The 18,666-nt window shown below is 41.1% G+C and overlaps 3 protein-coding genes across 4 annotated transcripts in view; 1 reads left to right on the top strand and 2 right to left on the bottom strand.

The window, feature by feature from the left end:
* LOC123972471 (alanine aminotransferase 2-like) overlaps positions 1-810 on the bottom strand; it is a gene marked incomplete at its 5' end in the record, with an annotated part of 7,641 nt that extends 6,831 nt beyond the window's left edge. The window contains one exon of the mRNA XM_046051985.1: positions 669-810. Coding sequence (XP_045907941.1) covers positions 669-810 — 142 coding nt within the window. The remainder of the gene's footprint in view (positions 1-668) is intronic.
* Positions 811-1,525: 715 nt separating this feature from the next.
* LOC123972930 (ranBP-type and C3HC4-type zinc finger-containing protein 1-like) lies at positions 1,526-11,276 on the top strand. Of its 2 annotated transcripts, none has more exons than XM_046052703.1 (9): positions 1,526-2,019; positions 6,039-6,213; positions 6,616-6,708; positions 6,812-6,953; positions 7,061-7,151; positions 7,235-7,520; positions 8,361-8,464; positions 10,284-10,382; positions 10,476-11,276. In XM_046052703.1, the coding sequence occupies exons 1-9, from the start codon at positions 1,756-1,758 to the stop codon at positions 10,527-10,529; spliced, it is 1,308 nt and encodes a 435-aa protein (XP_045908659.1). In that variant the 5' UTR covers positions 1,526-1,755; the 3' UTR covers positions 10,530-11,276. The 2 variants fall into 2 exon arrangements, with proteins under 2 accessions (XP_045908659.1, XP_045908658.1); XM_046052702.1 differs by having other exon boundaries at positions 1,527-2,019; positions 10,281-10,382.
* A 500-nt stretch (positions 11,277-11,776) lies between these two features.
* On the bottom strand, positions 11,777-17,967 carry gpaa1 (glycosylphosphatidylinositol anchor attachment 1). Its single transcript, XM_046051675.1, has 13 exons — positions 17,861-17,967; positions 17,374-17,491; positions 17,107-17,286; positions 16,695-16,806; positions 16,461-16,608; positions 16,271-16,372; positions 15,984-16,180; positions 15,649-15,845; positions 15,385-15,538; positions 15,140-15,211; positions 14,845-15,041; positions 12,693-12,863; positions 11,777-12,576 (listed from the first exon to the last, which is right to left on the bottom strand). Exons 2-13 carry the CDS (start codon positions 17,445-17,447, stop codon positions 12,333-12,335), a joined length of 1,848 nt encoding a protein of 615 aa, XP_045907631.1. The 5' UTR covers positions 17,448-17,491; positions 17,861-17,967; the 3' UTR covers positions 11,777-12,332.
* Positions 17,968-18,666: the final 699 nt, after the last annotated feature.

The following is an 18,666-nucleotide window of genomic DNA, read 5'->3' as shown; positions in this document are numbered from 1 at the left end:
TATTTTTTTTTTTTTTTTTTTTTTTTTTTTTTTTTAAAGAGTCCACTCCACAAAAAATCTTCCTTACATACTTACGACTAGTGGCATCAGGCCAAGCAGATAATGCTTGGCCTGATGTCTCTAAGATTTCTGCACCATGTTATTACCAAAATAATTAAATATTACACTTGAAAAATTAAGAGCAACATCTTTTTACAGAAACAGTTACTCTGGACAATCCAAATGCAAATAAAGGACAGATTTCAACAGTCTTTATCTGAACTATTTCTTTAGTTGGAGGAAGTTCCCATGAAAACCAGCTAGGTTTGTAGAGTAAGTTGCTGTTAGATCTCATCCCTAAGAGAAGGAATCCTACTGACTGGTGATCTCTTTTCCTCCACCAGCAGGCTTACATTTGTTTGTTAGAGTGAAATATTTCTTATAGTAAGACTTCTTCATAGTGAGCATTAAAGCCTCAGAGCCGCCAGCGTGGCAATAGACTCTATGTCTTGTTTACACTATGAGCACTTCATGCAAAATTCTGTTCACCCTTGTTGTGTTGGGGTGGTGGCAGAAATCTCAAAACCTGGGCAAATACAACCAAAACGATCTGCTTGGGGAGATACTAGCAAAAGTCAGTAGAAAAGTAGAAATTATTTTGTAATTTGATTTGGCCGACTATTTCCTACCCACACTCCCTCCTGCACATCCCCCAAGCAGCTTCTGGGCCCTCTCTCTGACGTCCACAGGCAGTTTGTCACTGTTCACAAGCTGAGGGTAAAGACATGCTGCAAGAACCTGCAAAATATGATAGTAGTAAATAACGGACAAACAGCAGAGAGTAGAATTTTTTTAGCTGGAAGAAGATGTGTTAACTTGCTCATGCAGTTTTAATACACTTAAAAGATGAGTAGTCTTTGAAGGTCACAGATTACCTGTCGAACGAATGTCAGAGGCTTCACACCTGCCCTGTGCGGGTCACCCCAGGAATAGAAAGTGTAATATTTTTTTTTACTCCTTCCTGTTTGTTTTGTGCAAGTTTTTTGCTTTTTGTCTTCAGTGTGCACATGCTACTGAGTCAGGCCACCAGCTTATACTGATTTTCATTACTTTGTGGTTTTTCTTACTAATAAAATAAAGGCCACGCTAAAGCAGATATTATGACTGTTATCTGCAAACAGACTGTTTTCTTTGTAAAGAGCAATAATCATCAACGCCTTATAATAAGGAACCAGTCTGTTTGCAGAAAACATAATGTCAAAATATCTACTTTAGGGTGGCCATTCATAAATTTAATAAGTACAACAACTAAATATTGTATTTTTAAACTTAAGAAGCTTAACGTTATTTTGCCCCTACATCTGCAGGAGGTTGTATGTAATTTGTTTTTTTTATTAGCGTTGCCTACTAATTGCTTGTCCATTGCTCTGCTGTTTAAAAAATGGAAATAAATACACACATTTCTAATTATCTTTGAGTGTTTCCTTTTGGCATTTATGTGAGCTCGGCTGTTACACGTTCCAAGTTCCTCTACGGACAAAAATAAGAGATGTACTCCTCTACTTCCTGTTTTGTTTTTCTTTCGCTCCATGTCTGCTCGGGTCGGGTCGATATGGAACAATTTGCGAGTCGAGGAGACATCCACAGCCTGCCCGTGAAGAAACGCGGTCTTGTCAAACACTGTTGGACCTTATAAACCAAACAGAAGCAGCGGGCAGCAGTAACACCTGCCGCGGGACTTCCGACACCCTCACTCCGCCTCTGGTGTCCGCGACAATGGCACTCAGCTCGGGCGGCTGGGCTTCTCAAGCCCCGGTTCCTGCTTCGTCCCAGCAGGCTGTATGCGGCGGGCCTATGCTTGCGGCATGCTGCAGCACTGTTTTAATGTCAGTCCGGGTTTCGGTGTGCCATTCCGGGATCCGGCCCCTTTGCCTCCCCGGAGCAGGAAGCGAGGCTTTGCGCCTACAGCTCAGCATGGACCCGAACCGGGCCGGAGAGTTCCGACTGGCGCTGCGAGATACGAGCGGAAACCGCAGTGTGGTAAGATTTCACACATACACCTGCATATTTAGTTTTAGAGGGTGTTCCGTTACTCTGTAAGAGATGTTTGGGATGAAGCGCCTCGCCGAATCACATTTACATTTTATGCCAGCATAAGACACACGCCATTTTATGGAGCTCTCAATCCCCAGTGCTGGAAGTTACACAGACCCAGATTTGGGGATAAAATCACAGCAGGTTTCATGTGGCAGCTGCAACATCACCCAAGTTCTTCCTCTAAGTGTTATAAGGATCTACTTTAACATACACCCCGCCAAAGACCAACAATTCAGCTACATTTTTAAACTTTCCTCTTCATTTGCTTCATAACTGGTACTCATCTGGCAATAACTCAAGTTTAGTGCTCAAACATTGATGCCTATATGATGTTTAAAGCCTCCCAGTGTTTTTAGAGACAAATACTATAGTTAAGAGGGTAATTTAGTTTCACTTTCATTTTCAGTCATGCCATGTTCACTACACATTCAGTTTTATTAAAATAATACCATCAGGGGGGAAATCCTTCAAGTGGGCATCATGATCAACAGCCGCATTTTCCCTATCAGTTGTCAGCTCAAACTACCGGTTTTCATTACATTTAATCATTTAGCTGACGCTTTTATTCAAAGCAATTACAATTGCTAGGTCAGCAGCATTTAACGCCTCTGGAACAACCAGGGGTAAAGTGTCTTGCTCTCCCACACACAAAGGCATGTGTCTTATCCACTTCCCCATCGCCACCCACCGGCCTGTATTTGTTATATGTAGCGTGACAAGCTTATAATACATACACCATCTTGTGTGCCACTGTTTCTTGTTGAAAGTCTGTATTTTGGTCCCAGAAACTCTTCTCTTTACCAGATAATGGCGAGACTATGAAACCTGAATAACTGAGGTTAGACCTTGAAAATTATGGATTTTACATTACATTTCAGTGGTGGCTTGTTTGGGGGTGGTGAATAGAGCCTTTCAATGACATGAGATAAGAGTATTGACAAGTGTTATTATGATTGTGTCTAACAGATATTAATAACACAGTGGAACATTAGTGGGCTTAACAGGAAGTTTTGGCATGCCACACACCCACTTTCAACACAGATATTTAGATCATTTACCTGCTGTAGGTGCTTTACCACCGCCTCAGCTTACACTCATGTCACACAAGGCTCAATGTTTGTTTGAAGCAGCAACCAGCAATAAAGAGTTTATGGTAAATGTTCTGCTTTCATAAAGCACTTTTCAATGTGAGCAGGCTAAACTGCTTTACTCTGGCCTGAAATTGCCATCTCATTTTGTATCTACAGACACTAAGCCTGATTTGCAATGCTAACTGAGGACGGTTGAGTAAGTCTGACAGTGTAGAGCTGAGACTGACAAGCAGGTTTGAGGTGTCTTAATATGAGATGTCGGTACAGAGGGTATAGCCTTTAGATTCAGCTAACAAAATACCATTATTATGGTGCCCCCTTAAGGCCAATTTTAATTTTTTTGCCCATCTAGATGTTGCAATGTTTTGTCTTCATCTTTCAATCATCCAAGAGCTTTGTTTTAGTGGTGTGTTAATGAGCATTAAAGCCTTGCAGGGCCATCAGTGTCTTAAAGGGACACTCCCCATGATTTAGCTTTGCACTTTCATAAATTTGGGGACTCACAAGAGACAAAAAAAGGAATGTTTAAAATTGAAGCAACATAGGCAGAGGGATCCTCTCTTTTAGTTTGTAGTAAGTGTCAAGCTCCAAAAACATCAGGTCCTACAATTCCCATAATGCAACTAAAAAACCTCCCTGCCTGGTTTTTGCCTGCATCTTTCAAACTCCCAAGTTCATTAGCAGACTTTCTGTTAAAATGCTTAAGTCTCAAACCCAATCAGTGATAACCTCTGACATCATCAGGGGTAATTTTCCTGACATCAGAACTGAAAACAGCAGTTTCAACAGGTGAGTAATATTCAATTCAGTAGGGCTTTATTGGCATGGCCAATAAAGCCAGGCCCTTACATTGCCAAATCAAGTGTGAAATAGAATAAAAAGAATAAAAGAAAAAATTATCTTCACTTGGCCACTGCTGGAACTTTTTTGACACCCTTTCCGTTAACTCAACAGCACACCTTGCTGTTGGCTTTGTATTTGCTGCTCTACCAACCCTCTTTTCTTTGTTGCAAGCAAGTTTCGTTTATCATATTCTTGGCCTTTACGATCTTATTTCAGTTTCTCTACATTGAGTCTATTTTTGAGCACATAACAACGTCTTTGGAGGGCAAATTTACTCCGTTGTAAAACGATCAATAATAATATAATAATGATAATCTTTATTTGTAGAGCACTTTTCAAAAACAAGTTACAAAGTGCTTTAACAAGCGTAAAGAAGATCAAGCAGAAGATTAATCTGCAACTATTTTGATAACTGACTTTTCATTTCTTAGACAGAAAATTCCAAACTTTCGCTGGTTAAAGCTTCTCAGTTGGGCTAATTTAATGCTTTTCCTTGTCATATCTGATTGTGAACTTAGTATTGTTGGGGTTTTGAGATCTTGGTTGAATAAAGCAAGCAATTTGATTGCATCATCTTGGGCTTAAAACAATAACAATAATTACTGCGATATCATTTTCCTCAATATAAATACAACAAATAACAAATGTTCAATTAATGTTTGATTTAATTCATTTGAATGACCAAACAATAGCACATTCTGGTTTCTTCAACTTTCACTCAGGACCTAAAAACAGCCTTTAAACTTGAAAGATATAATGATTTGACATTTAGCGGGATAATTAACAATATAGATTAATAAAATATTATCTATTAAGGTAACATTTCAGTTCACAAGTTATTTCTTCTCTTTCACTATGATGGGTGATTACTGTCAATGGGCACTTCAGTCCCAACTGTAGACACGCATGCTTGATCATGCCTGAAGTTGACCTTATTTTGCACTCTGCACGTCTCTCCTCATCCTAACTTTACTGTCATATCTGTCCTTTGTTTGTCAAGTTCACAGTGTGCCGTCTGCCTAAAATCTGCAGGGCTCCGAATCAGCTTTTCATCTTGTTAGAATCAGAAGTCAGACCGATTTCCCCCTGACAATTGAGATGCTTCTTGATTTGCATGGTTTTCCTTTGATCTCAGCTTCTTTTAGCTCGTCTGTCTGAGCTAGCAGACTTTTCATACACAGTCATATCAGAGTGTAAATACGCACTCTGGCAGGAGGCAAATCCCTCTTTGCTGCTTTCGTCTACTCTTCAATGCTCTAATGATTCCCTCCACTGCCACAGTGAATGTTAGTGGTCAGATTATGTGTAAAATCTCTGTGCTGCCAAACTCACTAATTTATGAAGAGACTTCCCCTGTCAGAATGAGTATTTGACCTGCTTTGACAGATTTCAGGAGATTATTTCCTATTTCTCACACCGTCATACCTAAAGTGTAAGGTGTAAAGTGTACTGCATTTAGCACTCACGTTTTGGACTTTATTTATTTCCATGCTCATGTCAAATTCAAAAGTCAGCAGTGTGCTACTATTTAGGTGTATTTGCATACGTCCAAAGCTGCCTTGAAGGCTTAAATGTAATTTTGCTTTTTCCTAAAAAACAAAACACATAGCTCTAGCACAAAAACATAAAGTTCATTAATTGAAACAGGAAAGTGTTTACTACTTGTTTTAGCCATTTTTCAAGTAAAAATGTCTAAATTGTTTCCAGCTTTTCAAATGTGAAGATTTGCTAGTACATGGAATATCTTTTGGATCTTGGACTGTTGGTCAGACAAAACAATCAGTTTGCAGATGTCACCTTGGACTCTGAGACAATATAATGTGCATTTTTCACATGACATTATGTAGATCAAACGGTAATCAATTAATAAAGAAAATGATTGGCTGATTAATTAATGGAAATTATACAATGGCCACTGGGATCAAATTCTTTTGTTTTATTTTTGTAAAAACAAATTGAAGAACGTTTGGCCTTGCAGAATGACAATATGCATTTAGAGATGGACTTGTTTTTGTGTTTTACCCTCAGTTCATAGCGGAGTTTGACCTGCGCTCGGTGCAGTATGAGGTCAAATCCCCTCGCTGCCATGAGATGCGCCTTGCTGCTCCGCCCCACGACTGCATCCGCTTCAACTTCCGCTGTGACCGTGAAGCTGAGGAGTGGGCCACAGTGGTGATGTCATCACTAACAGAGGCACATAGAGGTCAGTTTGACAACAGTTTGGCCTTCTCTGTGACCGATTGTGTTTTCTGTTCAAAGGATATATCAGTTATTAATCAGAATACTTTAATGATTCCCATTGAGAAACTGTAATCAACATAACACTATATTATATAATAACAATAATGTCAATTCTTGTTTCAACTGTAAACATGGACATGAGGATATATTAAGGAATTATTAGTTTAAGTGTAAATTGAGTACACACAAGGAAATGCTGTGCATGTGTCTGTGACCTGAATATAAAATCCGTGTTGTTAAAGGGATTTGCTGATGTATACGTGGGGCCTTTATCAGCAAAGTGCAGCAGGAATAAATATCAGTTGATATTGGTGTGTGTGTTGACACCCACAAGTCTCTATTTATTTTTTTTTTCTTCTGACAGTTGCAAATATTGACACATGTGAATCAGATGGCAGACACAACCACACAGAAGCAACCATGGAGCAGTGGAGCTCAGCCTCGCTGCCGCTCACTGGTGGGTGTCTCTGTTTACTCTCGTGTGTTTTCTCCTTCTCTACCCCAGAACATGCTCTAAAAATGTCACTTTTGATTGCCACCTCTTTTCGGTTTTTTTTTAGAGGAGCTATGCTTGGAGCTTGCCAGGGCGATTGAAGCAGGTGACACTCAAGCCGCATCACAGCACGCGTCTGCTCTGGCTCGGCATAAAGCAGTGCTCACAATTCAACTGTCTGAAAAGAACTACGCAGACGGAGAGATCAGGTAAGAAATTAAACCTGTTGAAGATTTATTCAAGGTCGCTGTGGCTGATGTTTCTTCCAGCTTATGTGGGTTTTTTTTCAACATACTGTGCCATATCTGTGTTGCAGTTTGTCTGTGGTAGTGGAGGATGTTTCGTCGTCCTGTTGTGTCACAGTGAAAGTCTTTCCTTACATGACTGTGGCCGCACTCAAGCAACAGGTTAGAAAATTCTTAATTGGTCAGTAATTAAATAGGTGAATGAGGTTTTCATTCACTAACTCCCACCGCTCTTGTTTCTTCAGGTGTTTCTGGAGTACGGCTTCCATCCTCGCGTACAGCGCTGGGTGATTGGTCAGTGTTTGTGCACCGAGCCAAGGTCACTGGCCTCCTACGGGGTGCAGAAAGACGGCGACACGGCGTACCTCTACCTGATCTCTGCACGACAAGCCCGCATTACTCGCCAGCTGTTCCAGCAGGACCTGGAGAGCGCCCTCCTCGCCCCACCTCTCCCCCCAGGCAACGGCCCCACCTCCCAGGACTGGAGGGGTTACAGCACCCTGCCCTCGAGGCTTCCTCACAACAACCAGGGTGAGTATAGCACTTGTATTGCTTAGATTGTGTATGTCTTTCTGTGTGAAACTCAAACTCATCATTTGAGGTTGATGCAAATGTAATTTCTTTTTGCTTGCACACTGACAATAAAGTTGTTGAATCATGAATAAATGTACCCTCACCATCACAGTTTGGGCAAGAAATATTATAGTGATCTCATTCTTTTGACTCCAGGACTTTGGATTTAAAACTAATAAATATGAGGTGAAAGTGCTACCTTTCAGTTTTAACGGTGTTTTAGCATTTACAGTGTAGGACTTTCAGCCCTTTTTGTACATAGTTCCCAAGACAATGCATATCCAAAGCAGCTTTAAGGCCAAACACTGCAATGTTCTGCGCTGGCCATCTCATTATGTGCCTGACTTGCTGAAGAGCAGACTGAAGGCAAAGTATTTCCTGAAACAAGCAGAACATCACCAGTGTCCGGTGTGTGTCAGATGCCTGTGGATTAGGGACTTCAGTCAGTGTAGGTTTATGTTAACTTCTTCCTGCAGTGTAAGAATCGTACCAGCGTACTACAGTACTTACTTTGTCAATGATTCGCAAAATTTGTTGTCGAAGGTCTGAAAATCTGCAACATCTGTACGTTTTAAAAAAAAACTTTGTAAACTTCTTTCCTTCATTGTCAACCTGATTTGGATGTAAACACAGTCATAAACTTAAAGTCATTGTTTGATTTCAAATCCAATGTGCTAATGTACAGCAGAAACAACAGGAAACATGTCCTAATATATTCAGACTCATTGTAAAGACTACATTCAACACAGTAAAAGAATTGCTTTATAAACTGGTTTTTGTTGCTTTTGTCAACTTCAGGGAGCACAGGTGGAGGAAGCGATAGACCAGGTGACATCAAAGATGTCCTCGACATTGAGCATCTACAGCTGAATGATCATACCAACAAAGCCAGTAAAACACAGGTATGTCATCAGTCTATACTGTTAGCAAAACAGTAGAAAATACTGGGACGAGGTCAAGGGTGCCTTTTTTATAATATCAGCGTGCAGTTTAATCATAGGTGTCATTTACGCTGGGGACAAGTCTCCATCATGTTTTGAAAGTATTTGTTATTAAAGATGTTCTGATAAATTACTTGCAACAATAAATGTTAGATGACAAATAAAAATGCTTTGAGAAAGTTTTATTTGCACCATAAGAAAACATGCAATGCTGCGTAAATATAGAAGAAACAAATGTCTTGTCCAATTGTCCAAATGAAGTAAATTACGCTAAAAAAAACTATCTATCGATTACTGTATTATATTCCATTATATTTTGAATTGTCACCTGCCACCTGAATTTTGTTTTTTTTGTTTTTATATAAATGAATACATTTCCACCATAAATTGGTGCTGAATATTTCTCCAGAATGCAGAAAATTAAGTGTTTAAGGGTCAACCCAATATTGTGCATTGTCAAGTCTTGTGAGCTAAGTGTATTGTCACTCCCCTAATCTGAGCCCTTATGTGCCCACCCCTGTTCAACACAAAGTGATGCACTTGAGTTTAATGGAGTGCTGAATCGCAGCTTAAAGGTACTGTGTGGATTTTCTGACCACTAGAAGCGCTATGGAGTAGTGTTTTTAAGAGTGAGGCAACAGGTCCGTTTGACTACATGCGGCGCTCCGCAGCGGTGACTTAACTTTATGCATGCTGGTTAGAAATTGTGTCCAACTTTCACCGGCGCTGCAAAACGTCACCATGTCACATGACATTGAAACCTTGTGGGACTAAGGCGGCTGCAGTCGCCAAGTCAAGCGGCTGCAGTTGCTTTTCTCCGGCTACACAAAGTTGGAACCACCTTTTGCCTGATCTCGCGGCATTTTTCTTTGCAAATGTAGCAAGATCAGTCACGCAGGTAAAATGTGTCTGACTTGACGGCACTATTTTTATATCCCGCCCCTGCAGTCACCTGCAGCTCACATTTGACCAGTCGGAGAAAGTCAGCCGCAGTAATTTTGAAGGCACCTATCGTTTTGTTTGTATGTCTCGTGCACACACACAAGGATACCATTGAACAAGAGAGGGTGTCGCAGACAGTCCTGCTGATGGGTTCACGCTTTTCCCATAACCGTCAGTTGTTGGCAGTAACATGCCAAGACATATAGCAAAGCCCTTACAAAGGCGAGGAAGAAGAATGCTAGCAAGCAATCATTGACGTACATATTGTAGGTTGTTCCTCTGCAAATGTTTAGGAAGAGGAGGGGGGAATGTTCATTAGGCCTCTACGATACACACAATCCGTTTGCTGAAAATGGTGAATGTAAACACTGAATAGAAAACTCCATATGGTACCTTTTTTTTTTTTTTTTTTTTTTTTTTTTTTTTTTACTTCAGCTTAAAAGCAGGGAAATAAACCTCTAAACTTCTCTTAAGACAAATGTCCTAACTTAACTATGTTTTGTAATCTATATATTTGAAGAGTTACAATTAGACCCTTAGCTAATAGAGAAATATCATGCTTACATGCTCCATGTTTGATGAATACAAATAAGCATATTTTTAGAATCTATAGTTCCCAACAAAACTGTTAAATAATACTGTGAATCTTTAAGAATATCTGTTAACATTTGCTACTGCTACTTGATCCTGTAAATATCCAATATTTGCGCTGAAGTTTGATACATAAAGAACATTATGTATGAGCTTTGTCTGACTTTGTCTGGCTAAATGTTTATAACAGTATAATTAGCCAAATCATTTATTTTTAAATCTGTGTCAACTCACATCCTCTCAGCAGACAGAGTGGGCTTGTCCCTCATGCACTTTCATCAACAAGCCGTCCCGTCCAGGGTGCGAAATCTGCGCCACGGCCAGACCTGACACACACATCCAGCAGGTACTGCATAATATCTGGCAATCAATACCTGTTTGTAATCTTTTCCCTCGGTGACAGTCGCCTTCTTTTTATGTCTTATATTCTCTCACAAAGGAGAAAGGAAGGAGAGAGGATCGAGGGGAGTCTGGTTTAAGCAGCAGCAGCTGACTGCCCATCATCGGTCGCCATATCGCACTCACTCACACACACATACACGCACACATGGAGTGAGGATGCTAAATCTGCAACGTACATGTTGACAAAATACTCACACAAAGACTGTCAAATGCACTGAGAGTCCTCTGACAGCTGGTTGGCTGCTGAAGACTGCAGCGTTTGAAGCACTGTAGCATGACACAGAGCTGCACAGGTCAAGGCTCAGAACTGCAAACGGAGAGCGTCAGCTTTGACCAGTTAGATGGACATAACCATGACCTCTGAATTTGGCCTGACCTACTTTGTTATTTATTTTACAGGGTGTGTAAACAACACAGAGGGCTTTATATTTAATTTAGGGGAGAGAGACATGATGCGTGCTCTTTGCATTTGCAGCAGAAGATGAAGAAACGTTCAGTTTCTGCCAACTGTGAAGTGAGGGGAAAGGTGACGCCTTGTGCAGAACCCTGTTCTTTTTTGTTAGTGTGTCATCTGTTGGTGCCATAAACAATGTTGGAAGCCATGGCTGAGAAGGTGCGTCACGTTTACAGGGTTTGTCAAGTGCTTTTATTTTTTTACAACATTGTATTAAGTGTATTATTTTTAACAAGATGCATTGAGTAATTGATGTACATTTTAGCAGTTGATCTAATTTTACTCAATTCTCTCTGAGCTGTGGCAGCAATGGAATGATCAGTTTTAGTACATAATACTGTAAAAACTCGCATTAGCTGAATAAACATAACGGCACTAAACAAATTCTGTCTATTGGTCTGTTCTTGTTCTTGTGAGATGCAGTAATTGATGGATTCAAGTGCACAGCTTAAAGGAGTTAGTCAGATGACGCTCAGGTTACTCATCAGGAGTACTACTCAACCTGGGATACACTTGTATAATCTTGTCTGTGGAGGGAATTTACCATGGTTGGTAAAATAATCATCTTGGATTGGGCTATATCTACGTTACTACGTTGACCCACACTAGGAACTATGTCAGGACATTTTAGTGTATCTCTTGAGTCTGCCAGCTTAAAGAAGAAATGTGGTGTTTTTGACCTAAAGTGTAGTTCATGTTACTGTCCTCCATTATTGCAGTTTTTCCCACGCAAAAGCCAGCATTCCATAGCAGGTTCAAGTCTAAGTTGAGTTAATGCAGGTACTAATGTTGCATTAGGTTCCATACTTTGTTTTCCCAACCATCTTTTTATGATCCATGACTCCACATTGTTTGTTTACATTAAGCATGAAACACGAGAGCCAAACGTTTCAGTATTTTAATTTGGCATTTATAAATATGAAAAACATGTTTCAAAGAAAGTTTTCAAATAAAGTATAAAAATATTTAATGTAGTGACCAACAGATACAGGCGTCTTAAAAGGAGGCAGACTAACAGGTAGTTTCTTCCATTTCAACAGCCGTTTCATTTATCACCACCCTGCCTGATAAGATAAAAGAGCTATAAAACAAACAGTGCAGTTGTTTTCTTTATGTACCACAAAGAAATCATTAAATCAAATTACACAGAAAGCCACCCAACCATGTTATATATGGGTAAAGATCACCCCCTCTTCCACACATTATTTGTAAGTGAGATGTACAGTACAAAACAGTATTCTGCTTAGTTTTGTCAAGAAAACCAGATTTTCTCCTATGTTTTAAGAATGAAATATCAACAAAATGTCCACAGTCACTGCATTCTTTCCACGTCTTTTCCAATTTCTCACTCTCTGGATTTAACGGTCACTCACATTTCCCCCAGTGAAGACAAACCTGAGAACACCATCAAAGCATCCATTAGTCCTATATGGCTGGCATTTACTTCCAGAAGAGGATGTTCCAGAAAAGCAGCCAACAAGGATAGACCAGCAGGGCTATGAGTGGGTAAACCAGAGAGCCATACAGGGAGTGGTCCAGGATGCCCTGTGAAATGACTGACAGGTAGAGCAACCAACCTTCCTGGAAGCTGACAGGCACTTCCTGCAGCTCTTGGAAGAAAAAGACAGAAAAGAGGAGCGTGCAGGCTGGGCTGAGGATGACCAGGATGAAGGCTGATAGAATCCTAAAGAGAGGAGGGGAGGGGGGAGTGGGGGCAGAAGAGGAGAGTATGGTTTTACTTTGACTAACAAGTGGCAGTACAGAGCTACAACGGCCAAAGAGTCTGTCCAGGTGTATTACTTTGGTACGTGGGGTGTGACGAAGGCAGCCACAGGAACCAGTGTGAGGGCCAGGATAAAGCCCAGGGAGAAGTTGATGAGGGCGGTGCAACCCAGCAGCACAGCCAGATACAGCACAGCTACCAGCTTCAGCACTCTCCAGCCCTGCTCCGTCCCCTCGCCTGACAGGAGCCTTCAACAAACATGACAGCAAACAGCTCACTCTCCTGCAACACAGTCCTCTTAAAGCAGTACAAGTTGCTCACTGTCTCTCAACTAGCTCTTAAATGCTGTGCATGTTGTGGTTGTTTTCAGCTCGTTGATGGCAGAACTATGGCCTCAATAAGATTTTGAGTTTGGGATATGATGCCCGGGATTCTAAAAAAAAAAACGTACATTTGAAAATAAAAAGCTGTACCCTTATTCAACAATAAGGTGACATGCAGACGCACATCTAAAAATCGTTCTTTATTGTGTGTGTACGCATGAGTACTTCACGGTCACAGTGTGGAAACTTTGAGTACAGTTTTCTGCTTTAAATTTGTTCTCGCGTGTTCAAAAAAGCAGTTATTTCGTTCAGATTCATTGTGTAACCTCAATATTAATATAACTGGTACCAGAGATGCTCACAAGCGTTCAAACCAGGCTGCTTATAAAATTGCATAGCTATAAGGAATTCTGTAACCTGTTTTTCCCTTACAGAGCACAACCATGTAGCTTAATGAGTGTACAATTAATGACAGCTCATTACCTACTGCAAGTCACGCATCCTCCAAACTCCCAAACCCAGTGTAACGTTAGGCTACTAAATAAAACTGTAACATTAATACATGATCAACAATAAACCTGTAACCTGTTTGCAGCCGACGTTAATAATTAACGTGGTGGCAGCGGGACGTTAATCGACGTTATCTCCCGTAGGTCATAGCTAAAGCAAGAAGCAAGCTAACGTTAGATGGCCAATGCTGAGCTAAACATGTTTACAAACCTCAGGTTAATAACCTATTTTGCGTTCAGCACTTCTTTGTTTGGGTCTTGTTGTATGAAGTTTTAAAGCCAACGTTTATGATGAATGGCACAGCAGTTGCCATACAACTGCAGACTCAAAAGTCTGAAGTCTTTTGAGGACGAGTCTCTGTGTATGCGCACTCAAGTCGGACTCCCCATCTCTTAATATTTTATGCTAAAAGTTTGGGTGAAAAAAGCCATTAGCAATGTGACTAACATGGTAAAGAAATTAGGTTTTGTTCATTAAAGTCTAGTGCTGACCAATAAATCATGTTTTCATAGTCATCGCGATATGAATACAAGCCGTCTCGAGCAATAAGCACACCACAAGGGAGTGCCTCAAACGCCATGAATAAGAAACTGACTGAAGTATTTATTATCACGATGCAGACTGCCCTATCGTTATTTTACTCCGCTAGGCAAGCATTATGATGCATGCTACAAAGTGAAGGACAGATTACGGAAGTAAAGGCAGAACTACAATTCAGCTGTTTTCAGGCAGTTCAGGAGCAGTGTTTTCTGTGTGAGATGGCAACTCCCTTTGGGGTGGACTTAGGGCTTTTTCACTTTGCAAACCTCAATGTTTATATAATTGGTACCACAAAAAAGATATATAACACACTAAACAAAAGGGGAAAAGCCAGAAAGCATAACATGATTTGTTTAAAAAGTGGCAAATTCTTGTAAACTTAGTTAGTGGCTGAGACAAACAAGCACTTCCTCTCTCTACCACTGGTACCTGCAGGCAGGGAATCACATTAGCAGAGGGAGGAGGACAAGAGGAAGGACTAACTGAGGGAGTTTTTCATTCTTTCTAAATGTCAGTCAGTATTTTGATGGCAGGAATTTCATTTACATTTTAGTTTTGTTTCCAGTGTGATAGAGTTTATATAGTGACTTTGCTGTTGTAAACTTCACTGTAATTGCTCTAAAAACAACATTTAGTTATATTTAAAATATTATATTCAAATCCTGTTCTGAAGACAACAAGGCTGACATAGAAACCGTATAGCTAATAAGCACAATTCACACATCATTATCGCAATATTGAACAATGTTACTGCACATCAGAATACTGTAAGACTTAACATGTGATGCTGTCGATATACCAATATATATGTAAAAAATCAAAAGGACTGTTTAGTTTTGCAGGTGTAAGTAGCTACCTGTGCGTGTTATGAGGCAAAGCCAGGCCTGCTGTGTAAACAGCAATAGCCGTCAGGACCACAGCCTCTGTCTCAGACACCGGGAAGTGTTCCACAGCCATCTCCTGAAAATTGATTGGCAGGGTGTACAGAGCCACCCCAGTCAGATGGCTGATCACCAGAGGAGTTAACACTGACAGCACTCCTGGACTGGAAGGCTGAGAGGAAGCAGATTTGATTAAAGTGGGGATTTAATTGACTCAAGATAAGTAAATAGCTTAATTTCTGACCCGTTTTGTCGTAACATGAGTCTTACCTCCTCAGTGTCAGCAATTCCATCTTCTGTTCTTGGCGGCGGAGTCGCAAGTTGAACCCACAGGTCTAATGCCTGTATCATAGTCAAGAGCAAATCTGACAAGTGCATATCAATAACAGTGTTGACATTTAATCAATAACCTGGGCTGCAATCAGGGTAGGTCTACATACATGCTCTGTGTGATTCATTTGCTTTTCTCTGTCATATTTTATAGGCTAAATCAAACAAAGTGAAATAAGGGATACACGAAGGAGCAGGATGACGGCGAGGAGGCCGAAGGCTGGCATGTAGTAACCAATGGAGACAAAATGAGAGAGGGACGGCATGAGGTAGAAGAAGTAGGACTGGTGTAAGCGCTCTAGGAGGTTGTTCAGTTTACGATACATTCCTTCCAGGAGCCTAGAGGATATTCATTAAGACAGAAAAAAAACAATTAAACCTTGTGAAGGTGGGATCTACAAAAAAAACAACTTAAATACTAACAACAGTCAGTATACACTTGCTCTGACCTGCCAATAGTGGTGGTGTCAGTCTTGTACTGACGGAAACTGTTGATGCCCTTGATGGTGGCAGCCTCAATGTGGTATCGCAGGAAAAGGCCATGATCCCCCCAAGGCCGCCCGCTGGCCTGCTTCATCACCATCAGCATCATGGTCTGGACTGAATGGCTGTAGCCTGACACAGTGTCCCAGTCATTCCTCTGCAGCTGTACAAACAGCCACAGAAACACAAGAAACGCAAAAATAAAAACCAAGACATGGGTGGATTATCCAAGCATTCTGCTCACCAAACACATGGCAGAAGAGAAAATGTGTTTCTATAACATCTCATCACAAGCCTTCACCTTGCCCTGGATGGTGCAAAGGACTCCTATCTTCTGACAGAAGGCATAGAAGAGGTTAGCTAAATCCAGGTTGGGGAGCTGGCCGTTGAGGCCCTCCAGTACCAGGTCCAGACTGGTGATGACGTCACTGCTGAGCTCCAGGGACAGAGCTGCCTGGATTGAACCACCACGGCCTTGAAGTGGGGACCAGTCCATACCTAGACGTGCCATTATAGAAGAAAAGTCAACTGAGGATTGCAGCCTTGTTGTTTTTTTTAATCAGTGACTTGTTGAATGCTTGTGACTACCTGTAGTGTTGGTGTGATGGTAGCCCTCCAGCCAGGCCTGCATGCCAATCAGATCATGCTCATTCACGAGGAAGATGATGTCCTTGGCCCAGTAAATCTGATCTATTGAGGAACACAGCAGCTATTAAAACACAAAATGCCACTGCAGTGTCATTCAAATGGTGGTGAGGGCTGTGGGTTCTGTGCTCACTCCTGAAGTACTGTGCCAAGCCCAGTAGCAGCCCCACTGCCTGGTTGTTGTTATCGCCTGGGGTGCAGGGGGCACTCAGCACCAGGGCTTCAGTCCGAGGAGCTCTGGGGGCTCGAAGGATCCCATATACATTTGTGCCTTTTACCATCTAAGAAGACAGAGGACAGAGTATGATAAAGAGGAGCAGAGAGTCCTCAATACAACAACTGCATACATCTTCAATGGCAGACTTACATATCTCTCTTTGTTTTCATCAGGGAAGGGCAGCGTGCGAGAGAAGCTCTGGGTAAACACCTCCAGCCCTCGAGCCTGCATGGTCTTCAGCAGCCAATCCACTGGCATCCCACTGCAGAGAAACAACTCTGCATTAGACTGGTGGAACAGGAGCAAACATTATTGGACTATAGGGGCTTCAGTCAAAAAACACTCTACGAAACCTTCCAAAAAGTCTCGCCATACATTTCACAAAATATATTTCTTAATTTAGTACATTGTCAGAAGCTCCAAAAAGTCCTGGCTGTTCATATCAGTCAGTGCAGACCCTCCATGCTCTAGAAAACCAGTCATCACTATCAAATCACTTTATTATAAACTGACTTTTTCATTCAAGGCATGTCTTCCTTATTTGTAGGGTTGTGTTGCTTACCCTGCTTTCTTCTTGTGAGCTGAAAACTCTCTGGCCATGGCCAACGCCCTCTCCCCTGCTGGAAAGCGCTCCTCCACCATGGTAGACCCCATGGCATTCTCTGACATGTATGTCCGCAGAGTGAACGGCTCAAATGCTAACCCCATGAACCAGGCCACACCCGCAATGTAGCAGACCACACTAAGATGGAGGGATGGAATTAAAATGACAGAACTCATAAGTTATAAGCACAGGTGCATGTTGGGTGTTCAGGGACTAAAAACTTACCAGATTGGGGCATTGAGGCGAGTTAACAGGCTGATCAAAGCCCGTCTTCTGTTGGGGTCAGACAGCAGTCCCATGTTGTTGTCCGCTGTAACGTAATAAAGCCTGGACACACTGGACCCTGAAGGCAGCACACACCCACACACACACACACACAGTAACTTACTTTACGTTATCAACTATACACTTCAAATACGTGATTATATATCAGTTATTACTGAGGCAGACAGGATATCACGCATTTTATCTAAAGCGGGTGGTCCAATATTCATATGATGGTCATTATCTAGGTTTCCATGCAGCTCGAGCATGGAAATCGTTTTTCTCCCATCCATTGTCACAGAATCTATTGACAGCTGTGGTTAGCCTGCTGCTAACTAGCTAACTGGCTTCGCGAGATGGTAAATCATTGGTTATTGTAATTATTAGCAGTTAATGGTAGGTAATTTTTCAATATTTCACATGATATGTATACATATCGTAGACATACCTATTTCCAGTGTACAATGGCTTACATCCACCTGCAGAGGTGGGGCTTGATTCACAGCAGCCGCTGCTAAATGAAGTTTTTCAATTTCCTTGTTCCTGTAGGAACGTTTCTGTGGCGGACCGACTTCCGGTCAATCAATTGGAATAAAATAAAAGTAAAACTGAATTTAATCCCATACAAAAAAGGCTTGCATAAAAAAGATGACAAAATAATAAGGAATACAGTTTCTTATTCCAACTTTTAAAAAAACGAATTCATCCATCCATCGTCATACAGGGTCGCGGGGGGCTGGAGTCAATCCCAGTTTACATCGGGCGAACACCCTGGACAGGTCGCCAGTCCATCGCAGGGCAAAATGAATTCATTTGAATCATAAAACGAATCTGTACTTCATTTTTCTATTAAGATATTGATTTATTTTTTGAGGAAAAGAGACTACGTAAACATTTTACTCATATTTGTTGAAGAAAGATTTTATTATAACAGTTTTGAATGTTCTACCTCAGATTTGTGAAGTGATGCACTGTTTGGCATCAAGTGTTTGTTCGGGCCATAAAAAAAAAGTTTAAAGCCAGAAATAGCCATCTGGTTTCTTCAACTTTTTACCCAGTAGCAACAATCAGCCTTTAAACTTAAAAGCAATGATATGACATTTATCCTGATAATTATAGATATCCAATGCTGTGAACATTTTTATCGTGATAACACTTTTGGCCATATCGCCCAGTCATTTACAGTTATATTATTCTTTCCCTATTAAAAATTGTGTTAGAAACATCCACAATTTGACATTTTCAGTTACAAAG

This window comes from Micropterus dolomieu, linkage group LG06, assembly GCF_021292245.1.
Source record: "Micropterus dolomieu isolate WLL.071019.BEF.003 ecotype Adirondacks linkage group LG06, ASM2129224v1, whole genome shotgun sequence".
In the NCBI taxonomy this organism is placed as follows: domain Eukaryota; kingdom Metazoa; phylum Chordata; class Actinopteri; order Centrarchiformes; family Centrarchidae; genus Micropterus; species Micropterus dolomieu.
This window is presented reverse-complemented; position numbering and strand designations above follow the sequence as displayed.

Coding starts and splice junctions, on each gene's coding strand:
- gpaa1 (XM_046051675.1), bottom strand. CDS start 17,447: ATGGGACTGCTGTCTGACCCCAACAGAAGACGGGCTTTGATCAGCCTG. Junction 16,807..17,106: donor GCTCACAAGAAGAAAGCAGG/GTAAGCAACACA, acceptor GTTTCTCTGCAG/TGGGATGCCAGTGGATTGGC. Junction 16,181..16,270: donor CCATCACACCAACACTACAG/GTAGTCACAAGC, acceptor TGGCACGTCTAG/GTATGGACTGGTCCCCACTT.
- LOC123972930 (XM_046052702.1), top strand. CDS start 1,756: ATGGCACTCAGCTCGGGCGGCTGGGCTTCTCAAGCCCCGGTTCCTGCT. Junction 6,954..7,060: donor TACGCAGACGGAGAGATCAG/GTAAGAAATTAA, acceptor TCTGTGTTGCAG/TTTGTCTGTGGTAGTGGAGG. Junction 7,152..7,234: donor TGGCCGCACTCAAGCAACAG/GTTAGAAAATTC, acceptor TTGTTTCTTCAG/GTGTTTCTGGAGTACGGCTT.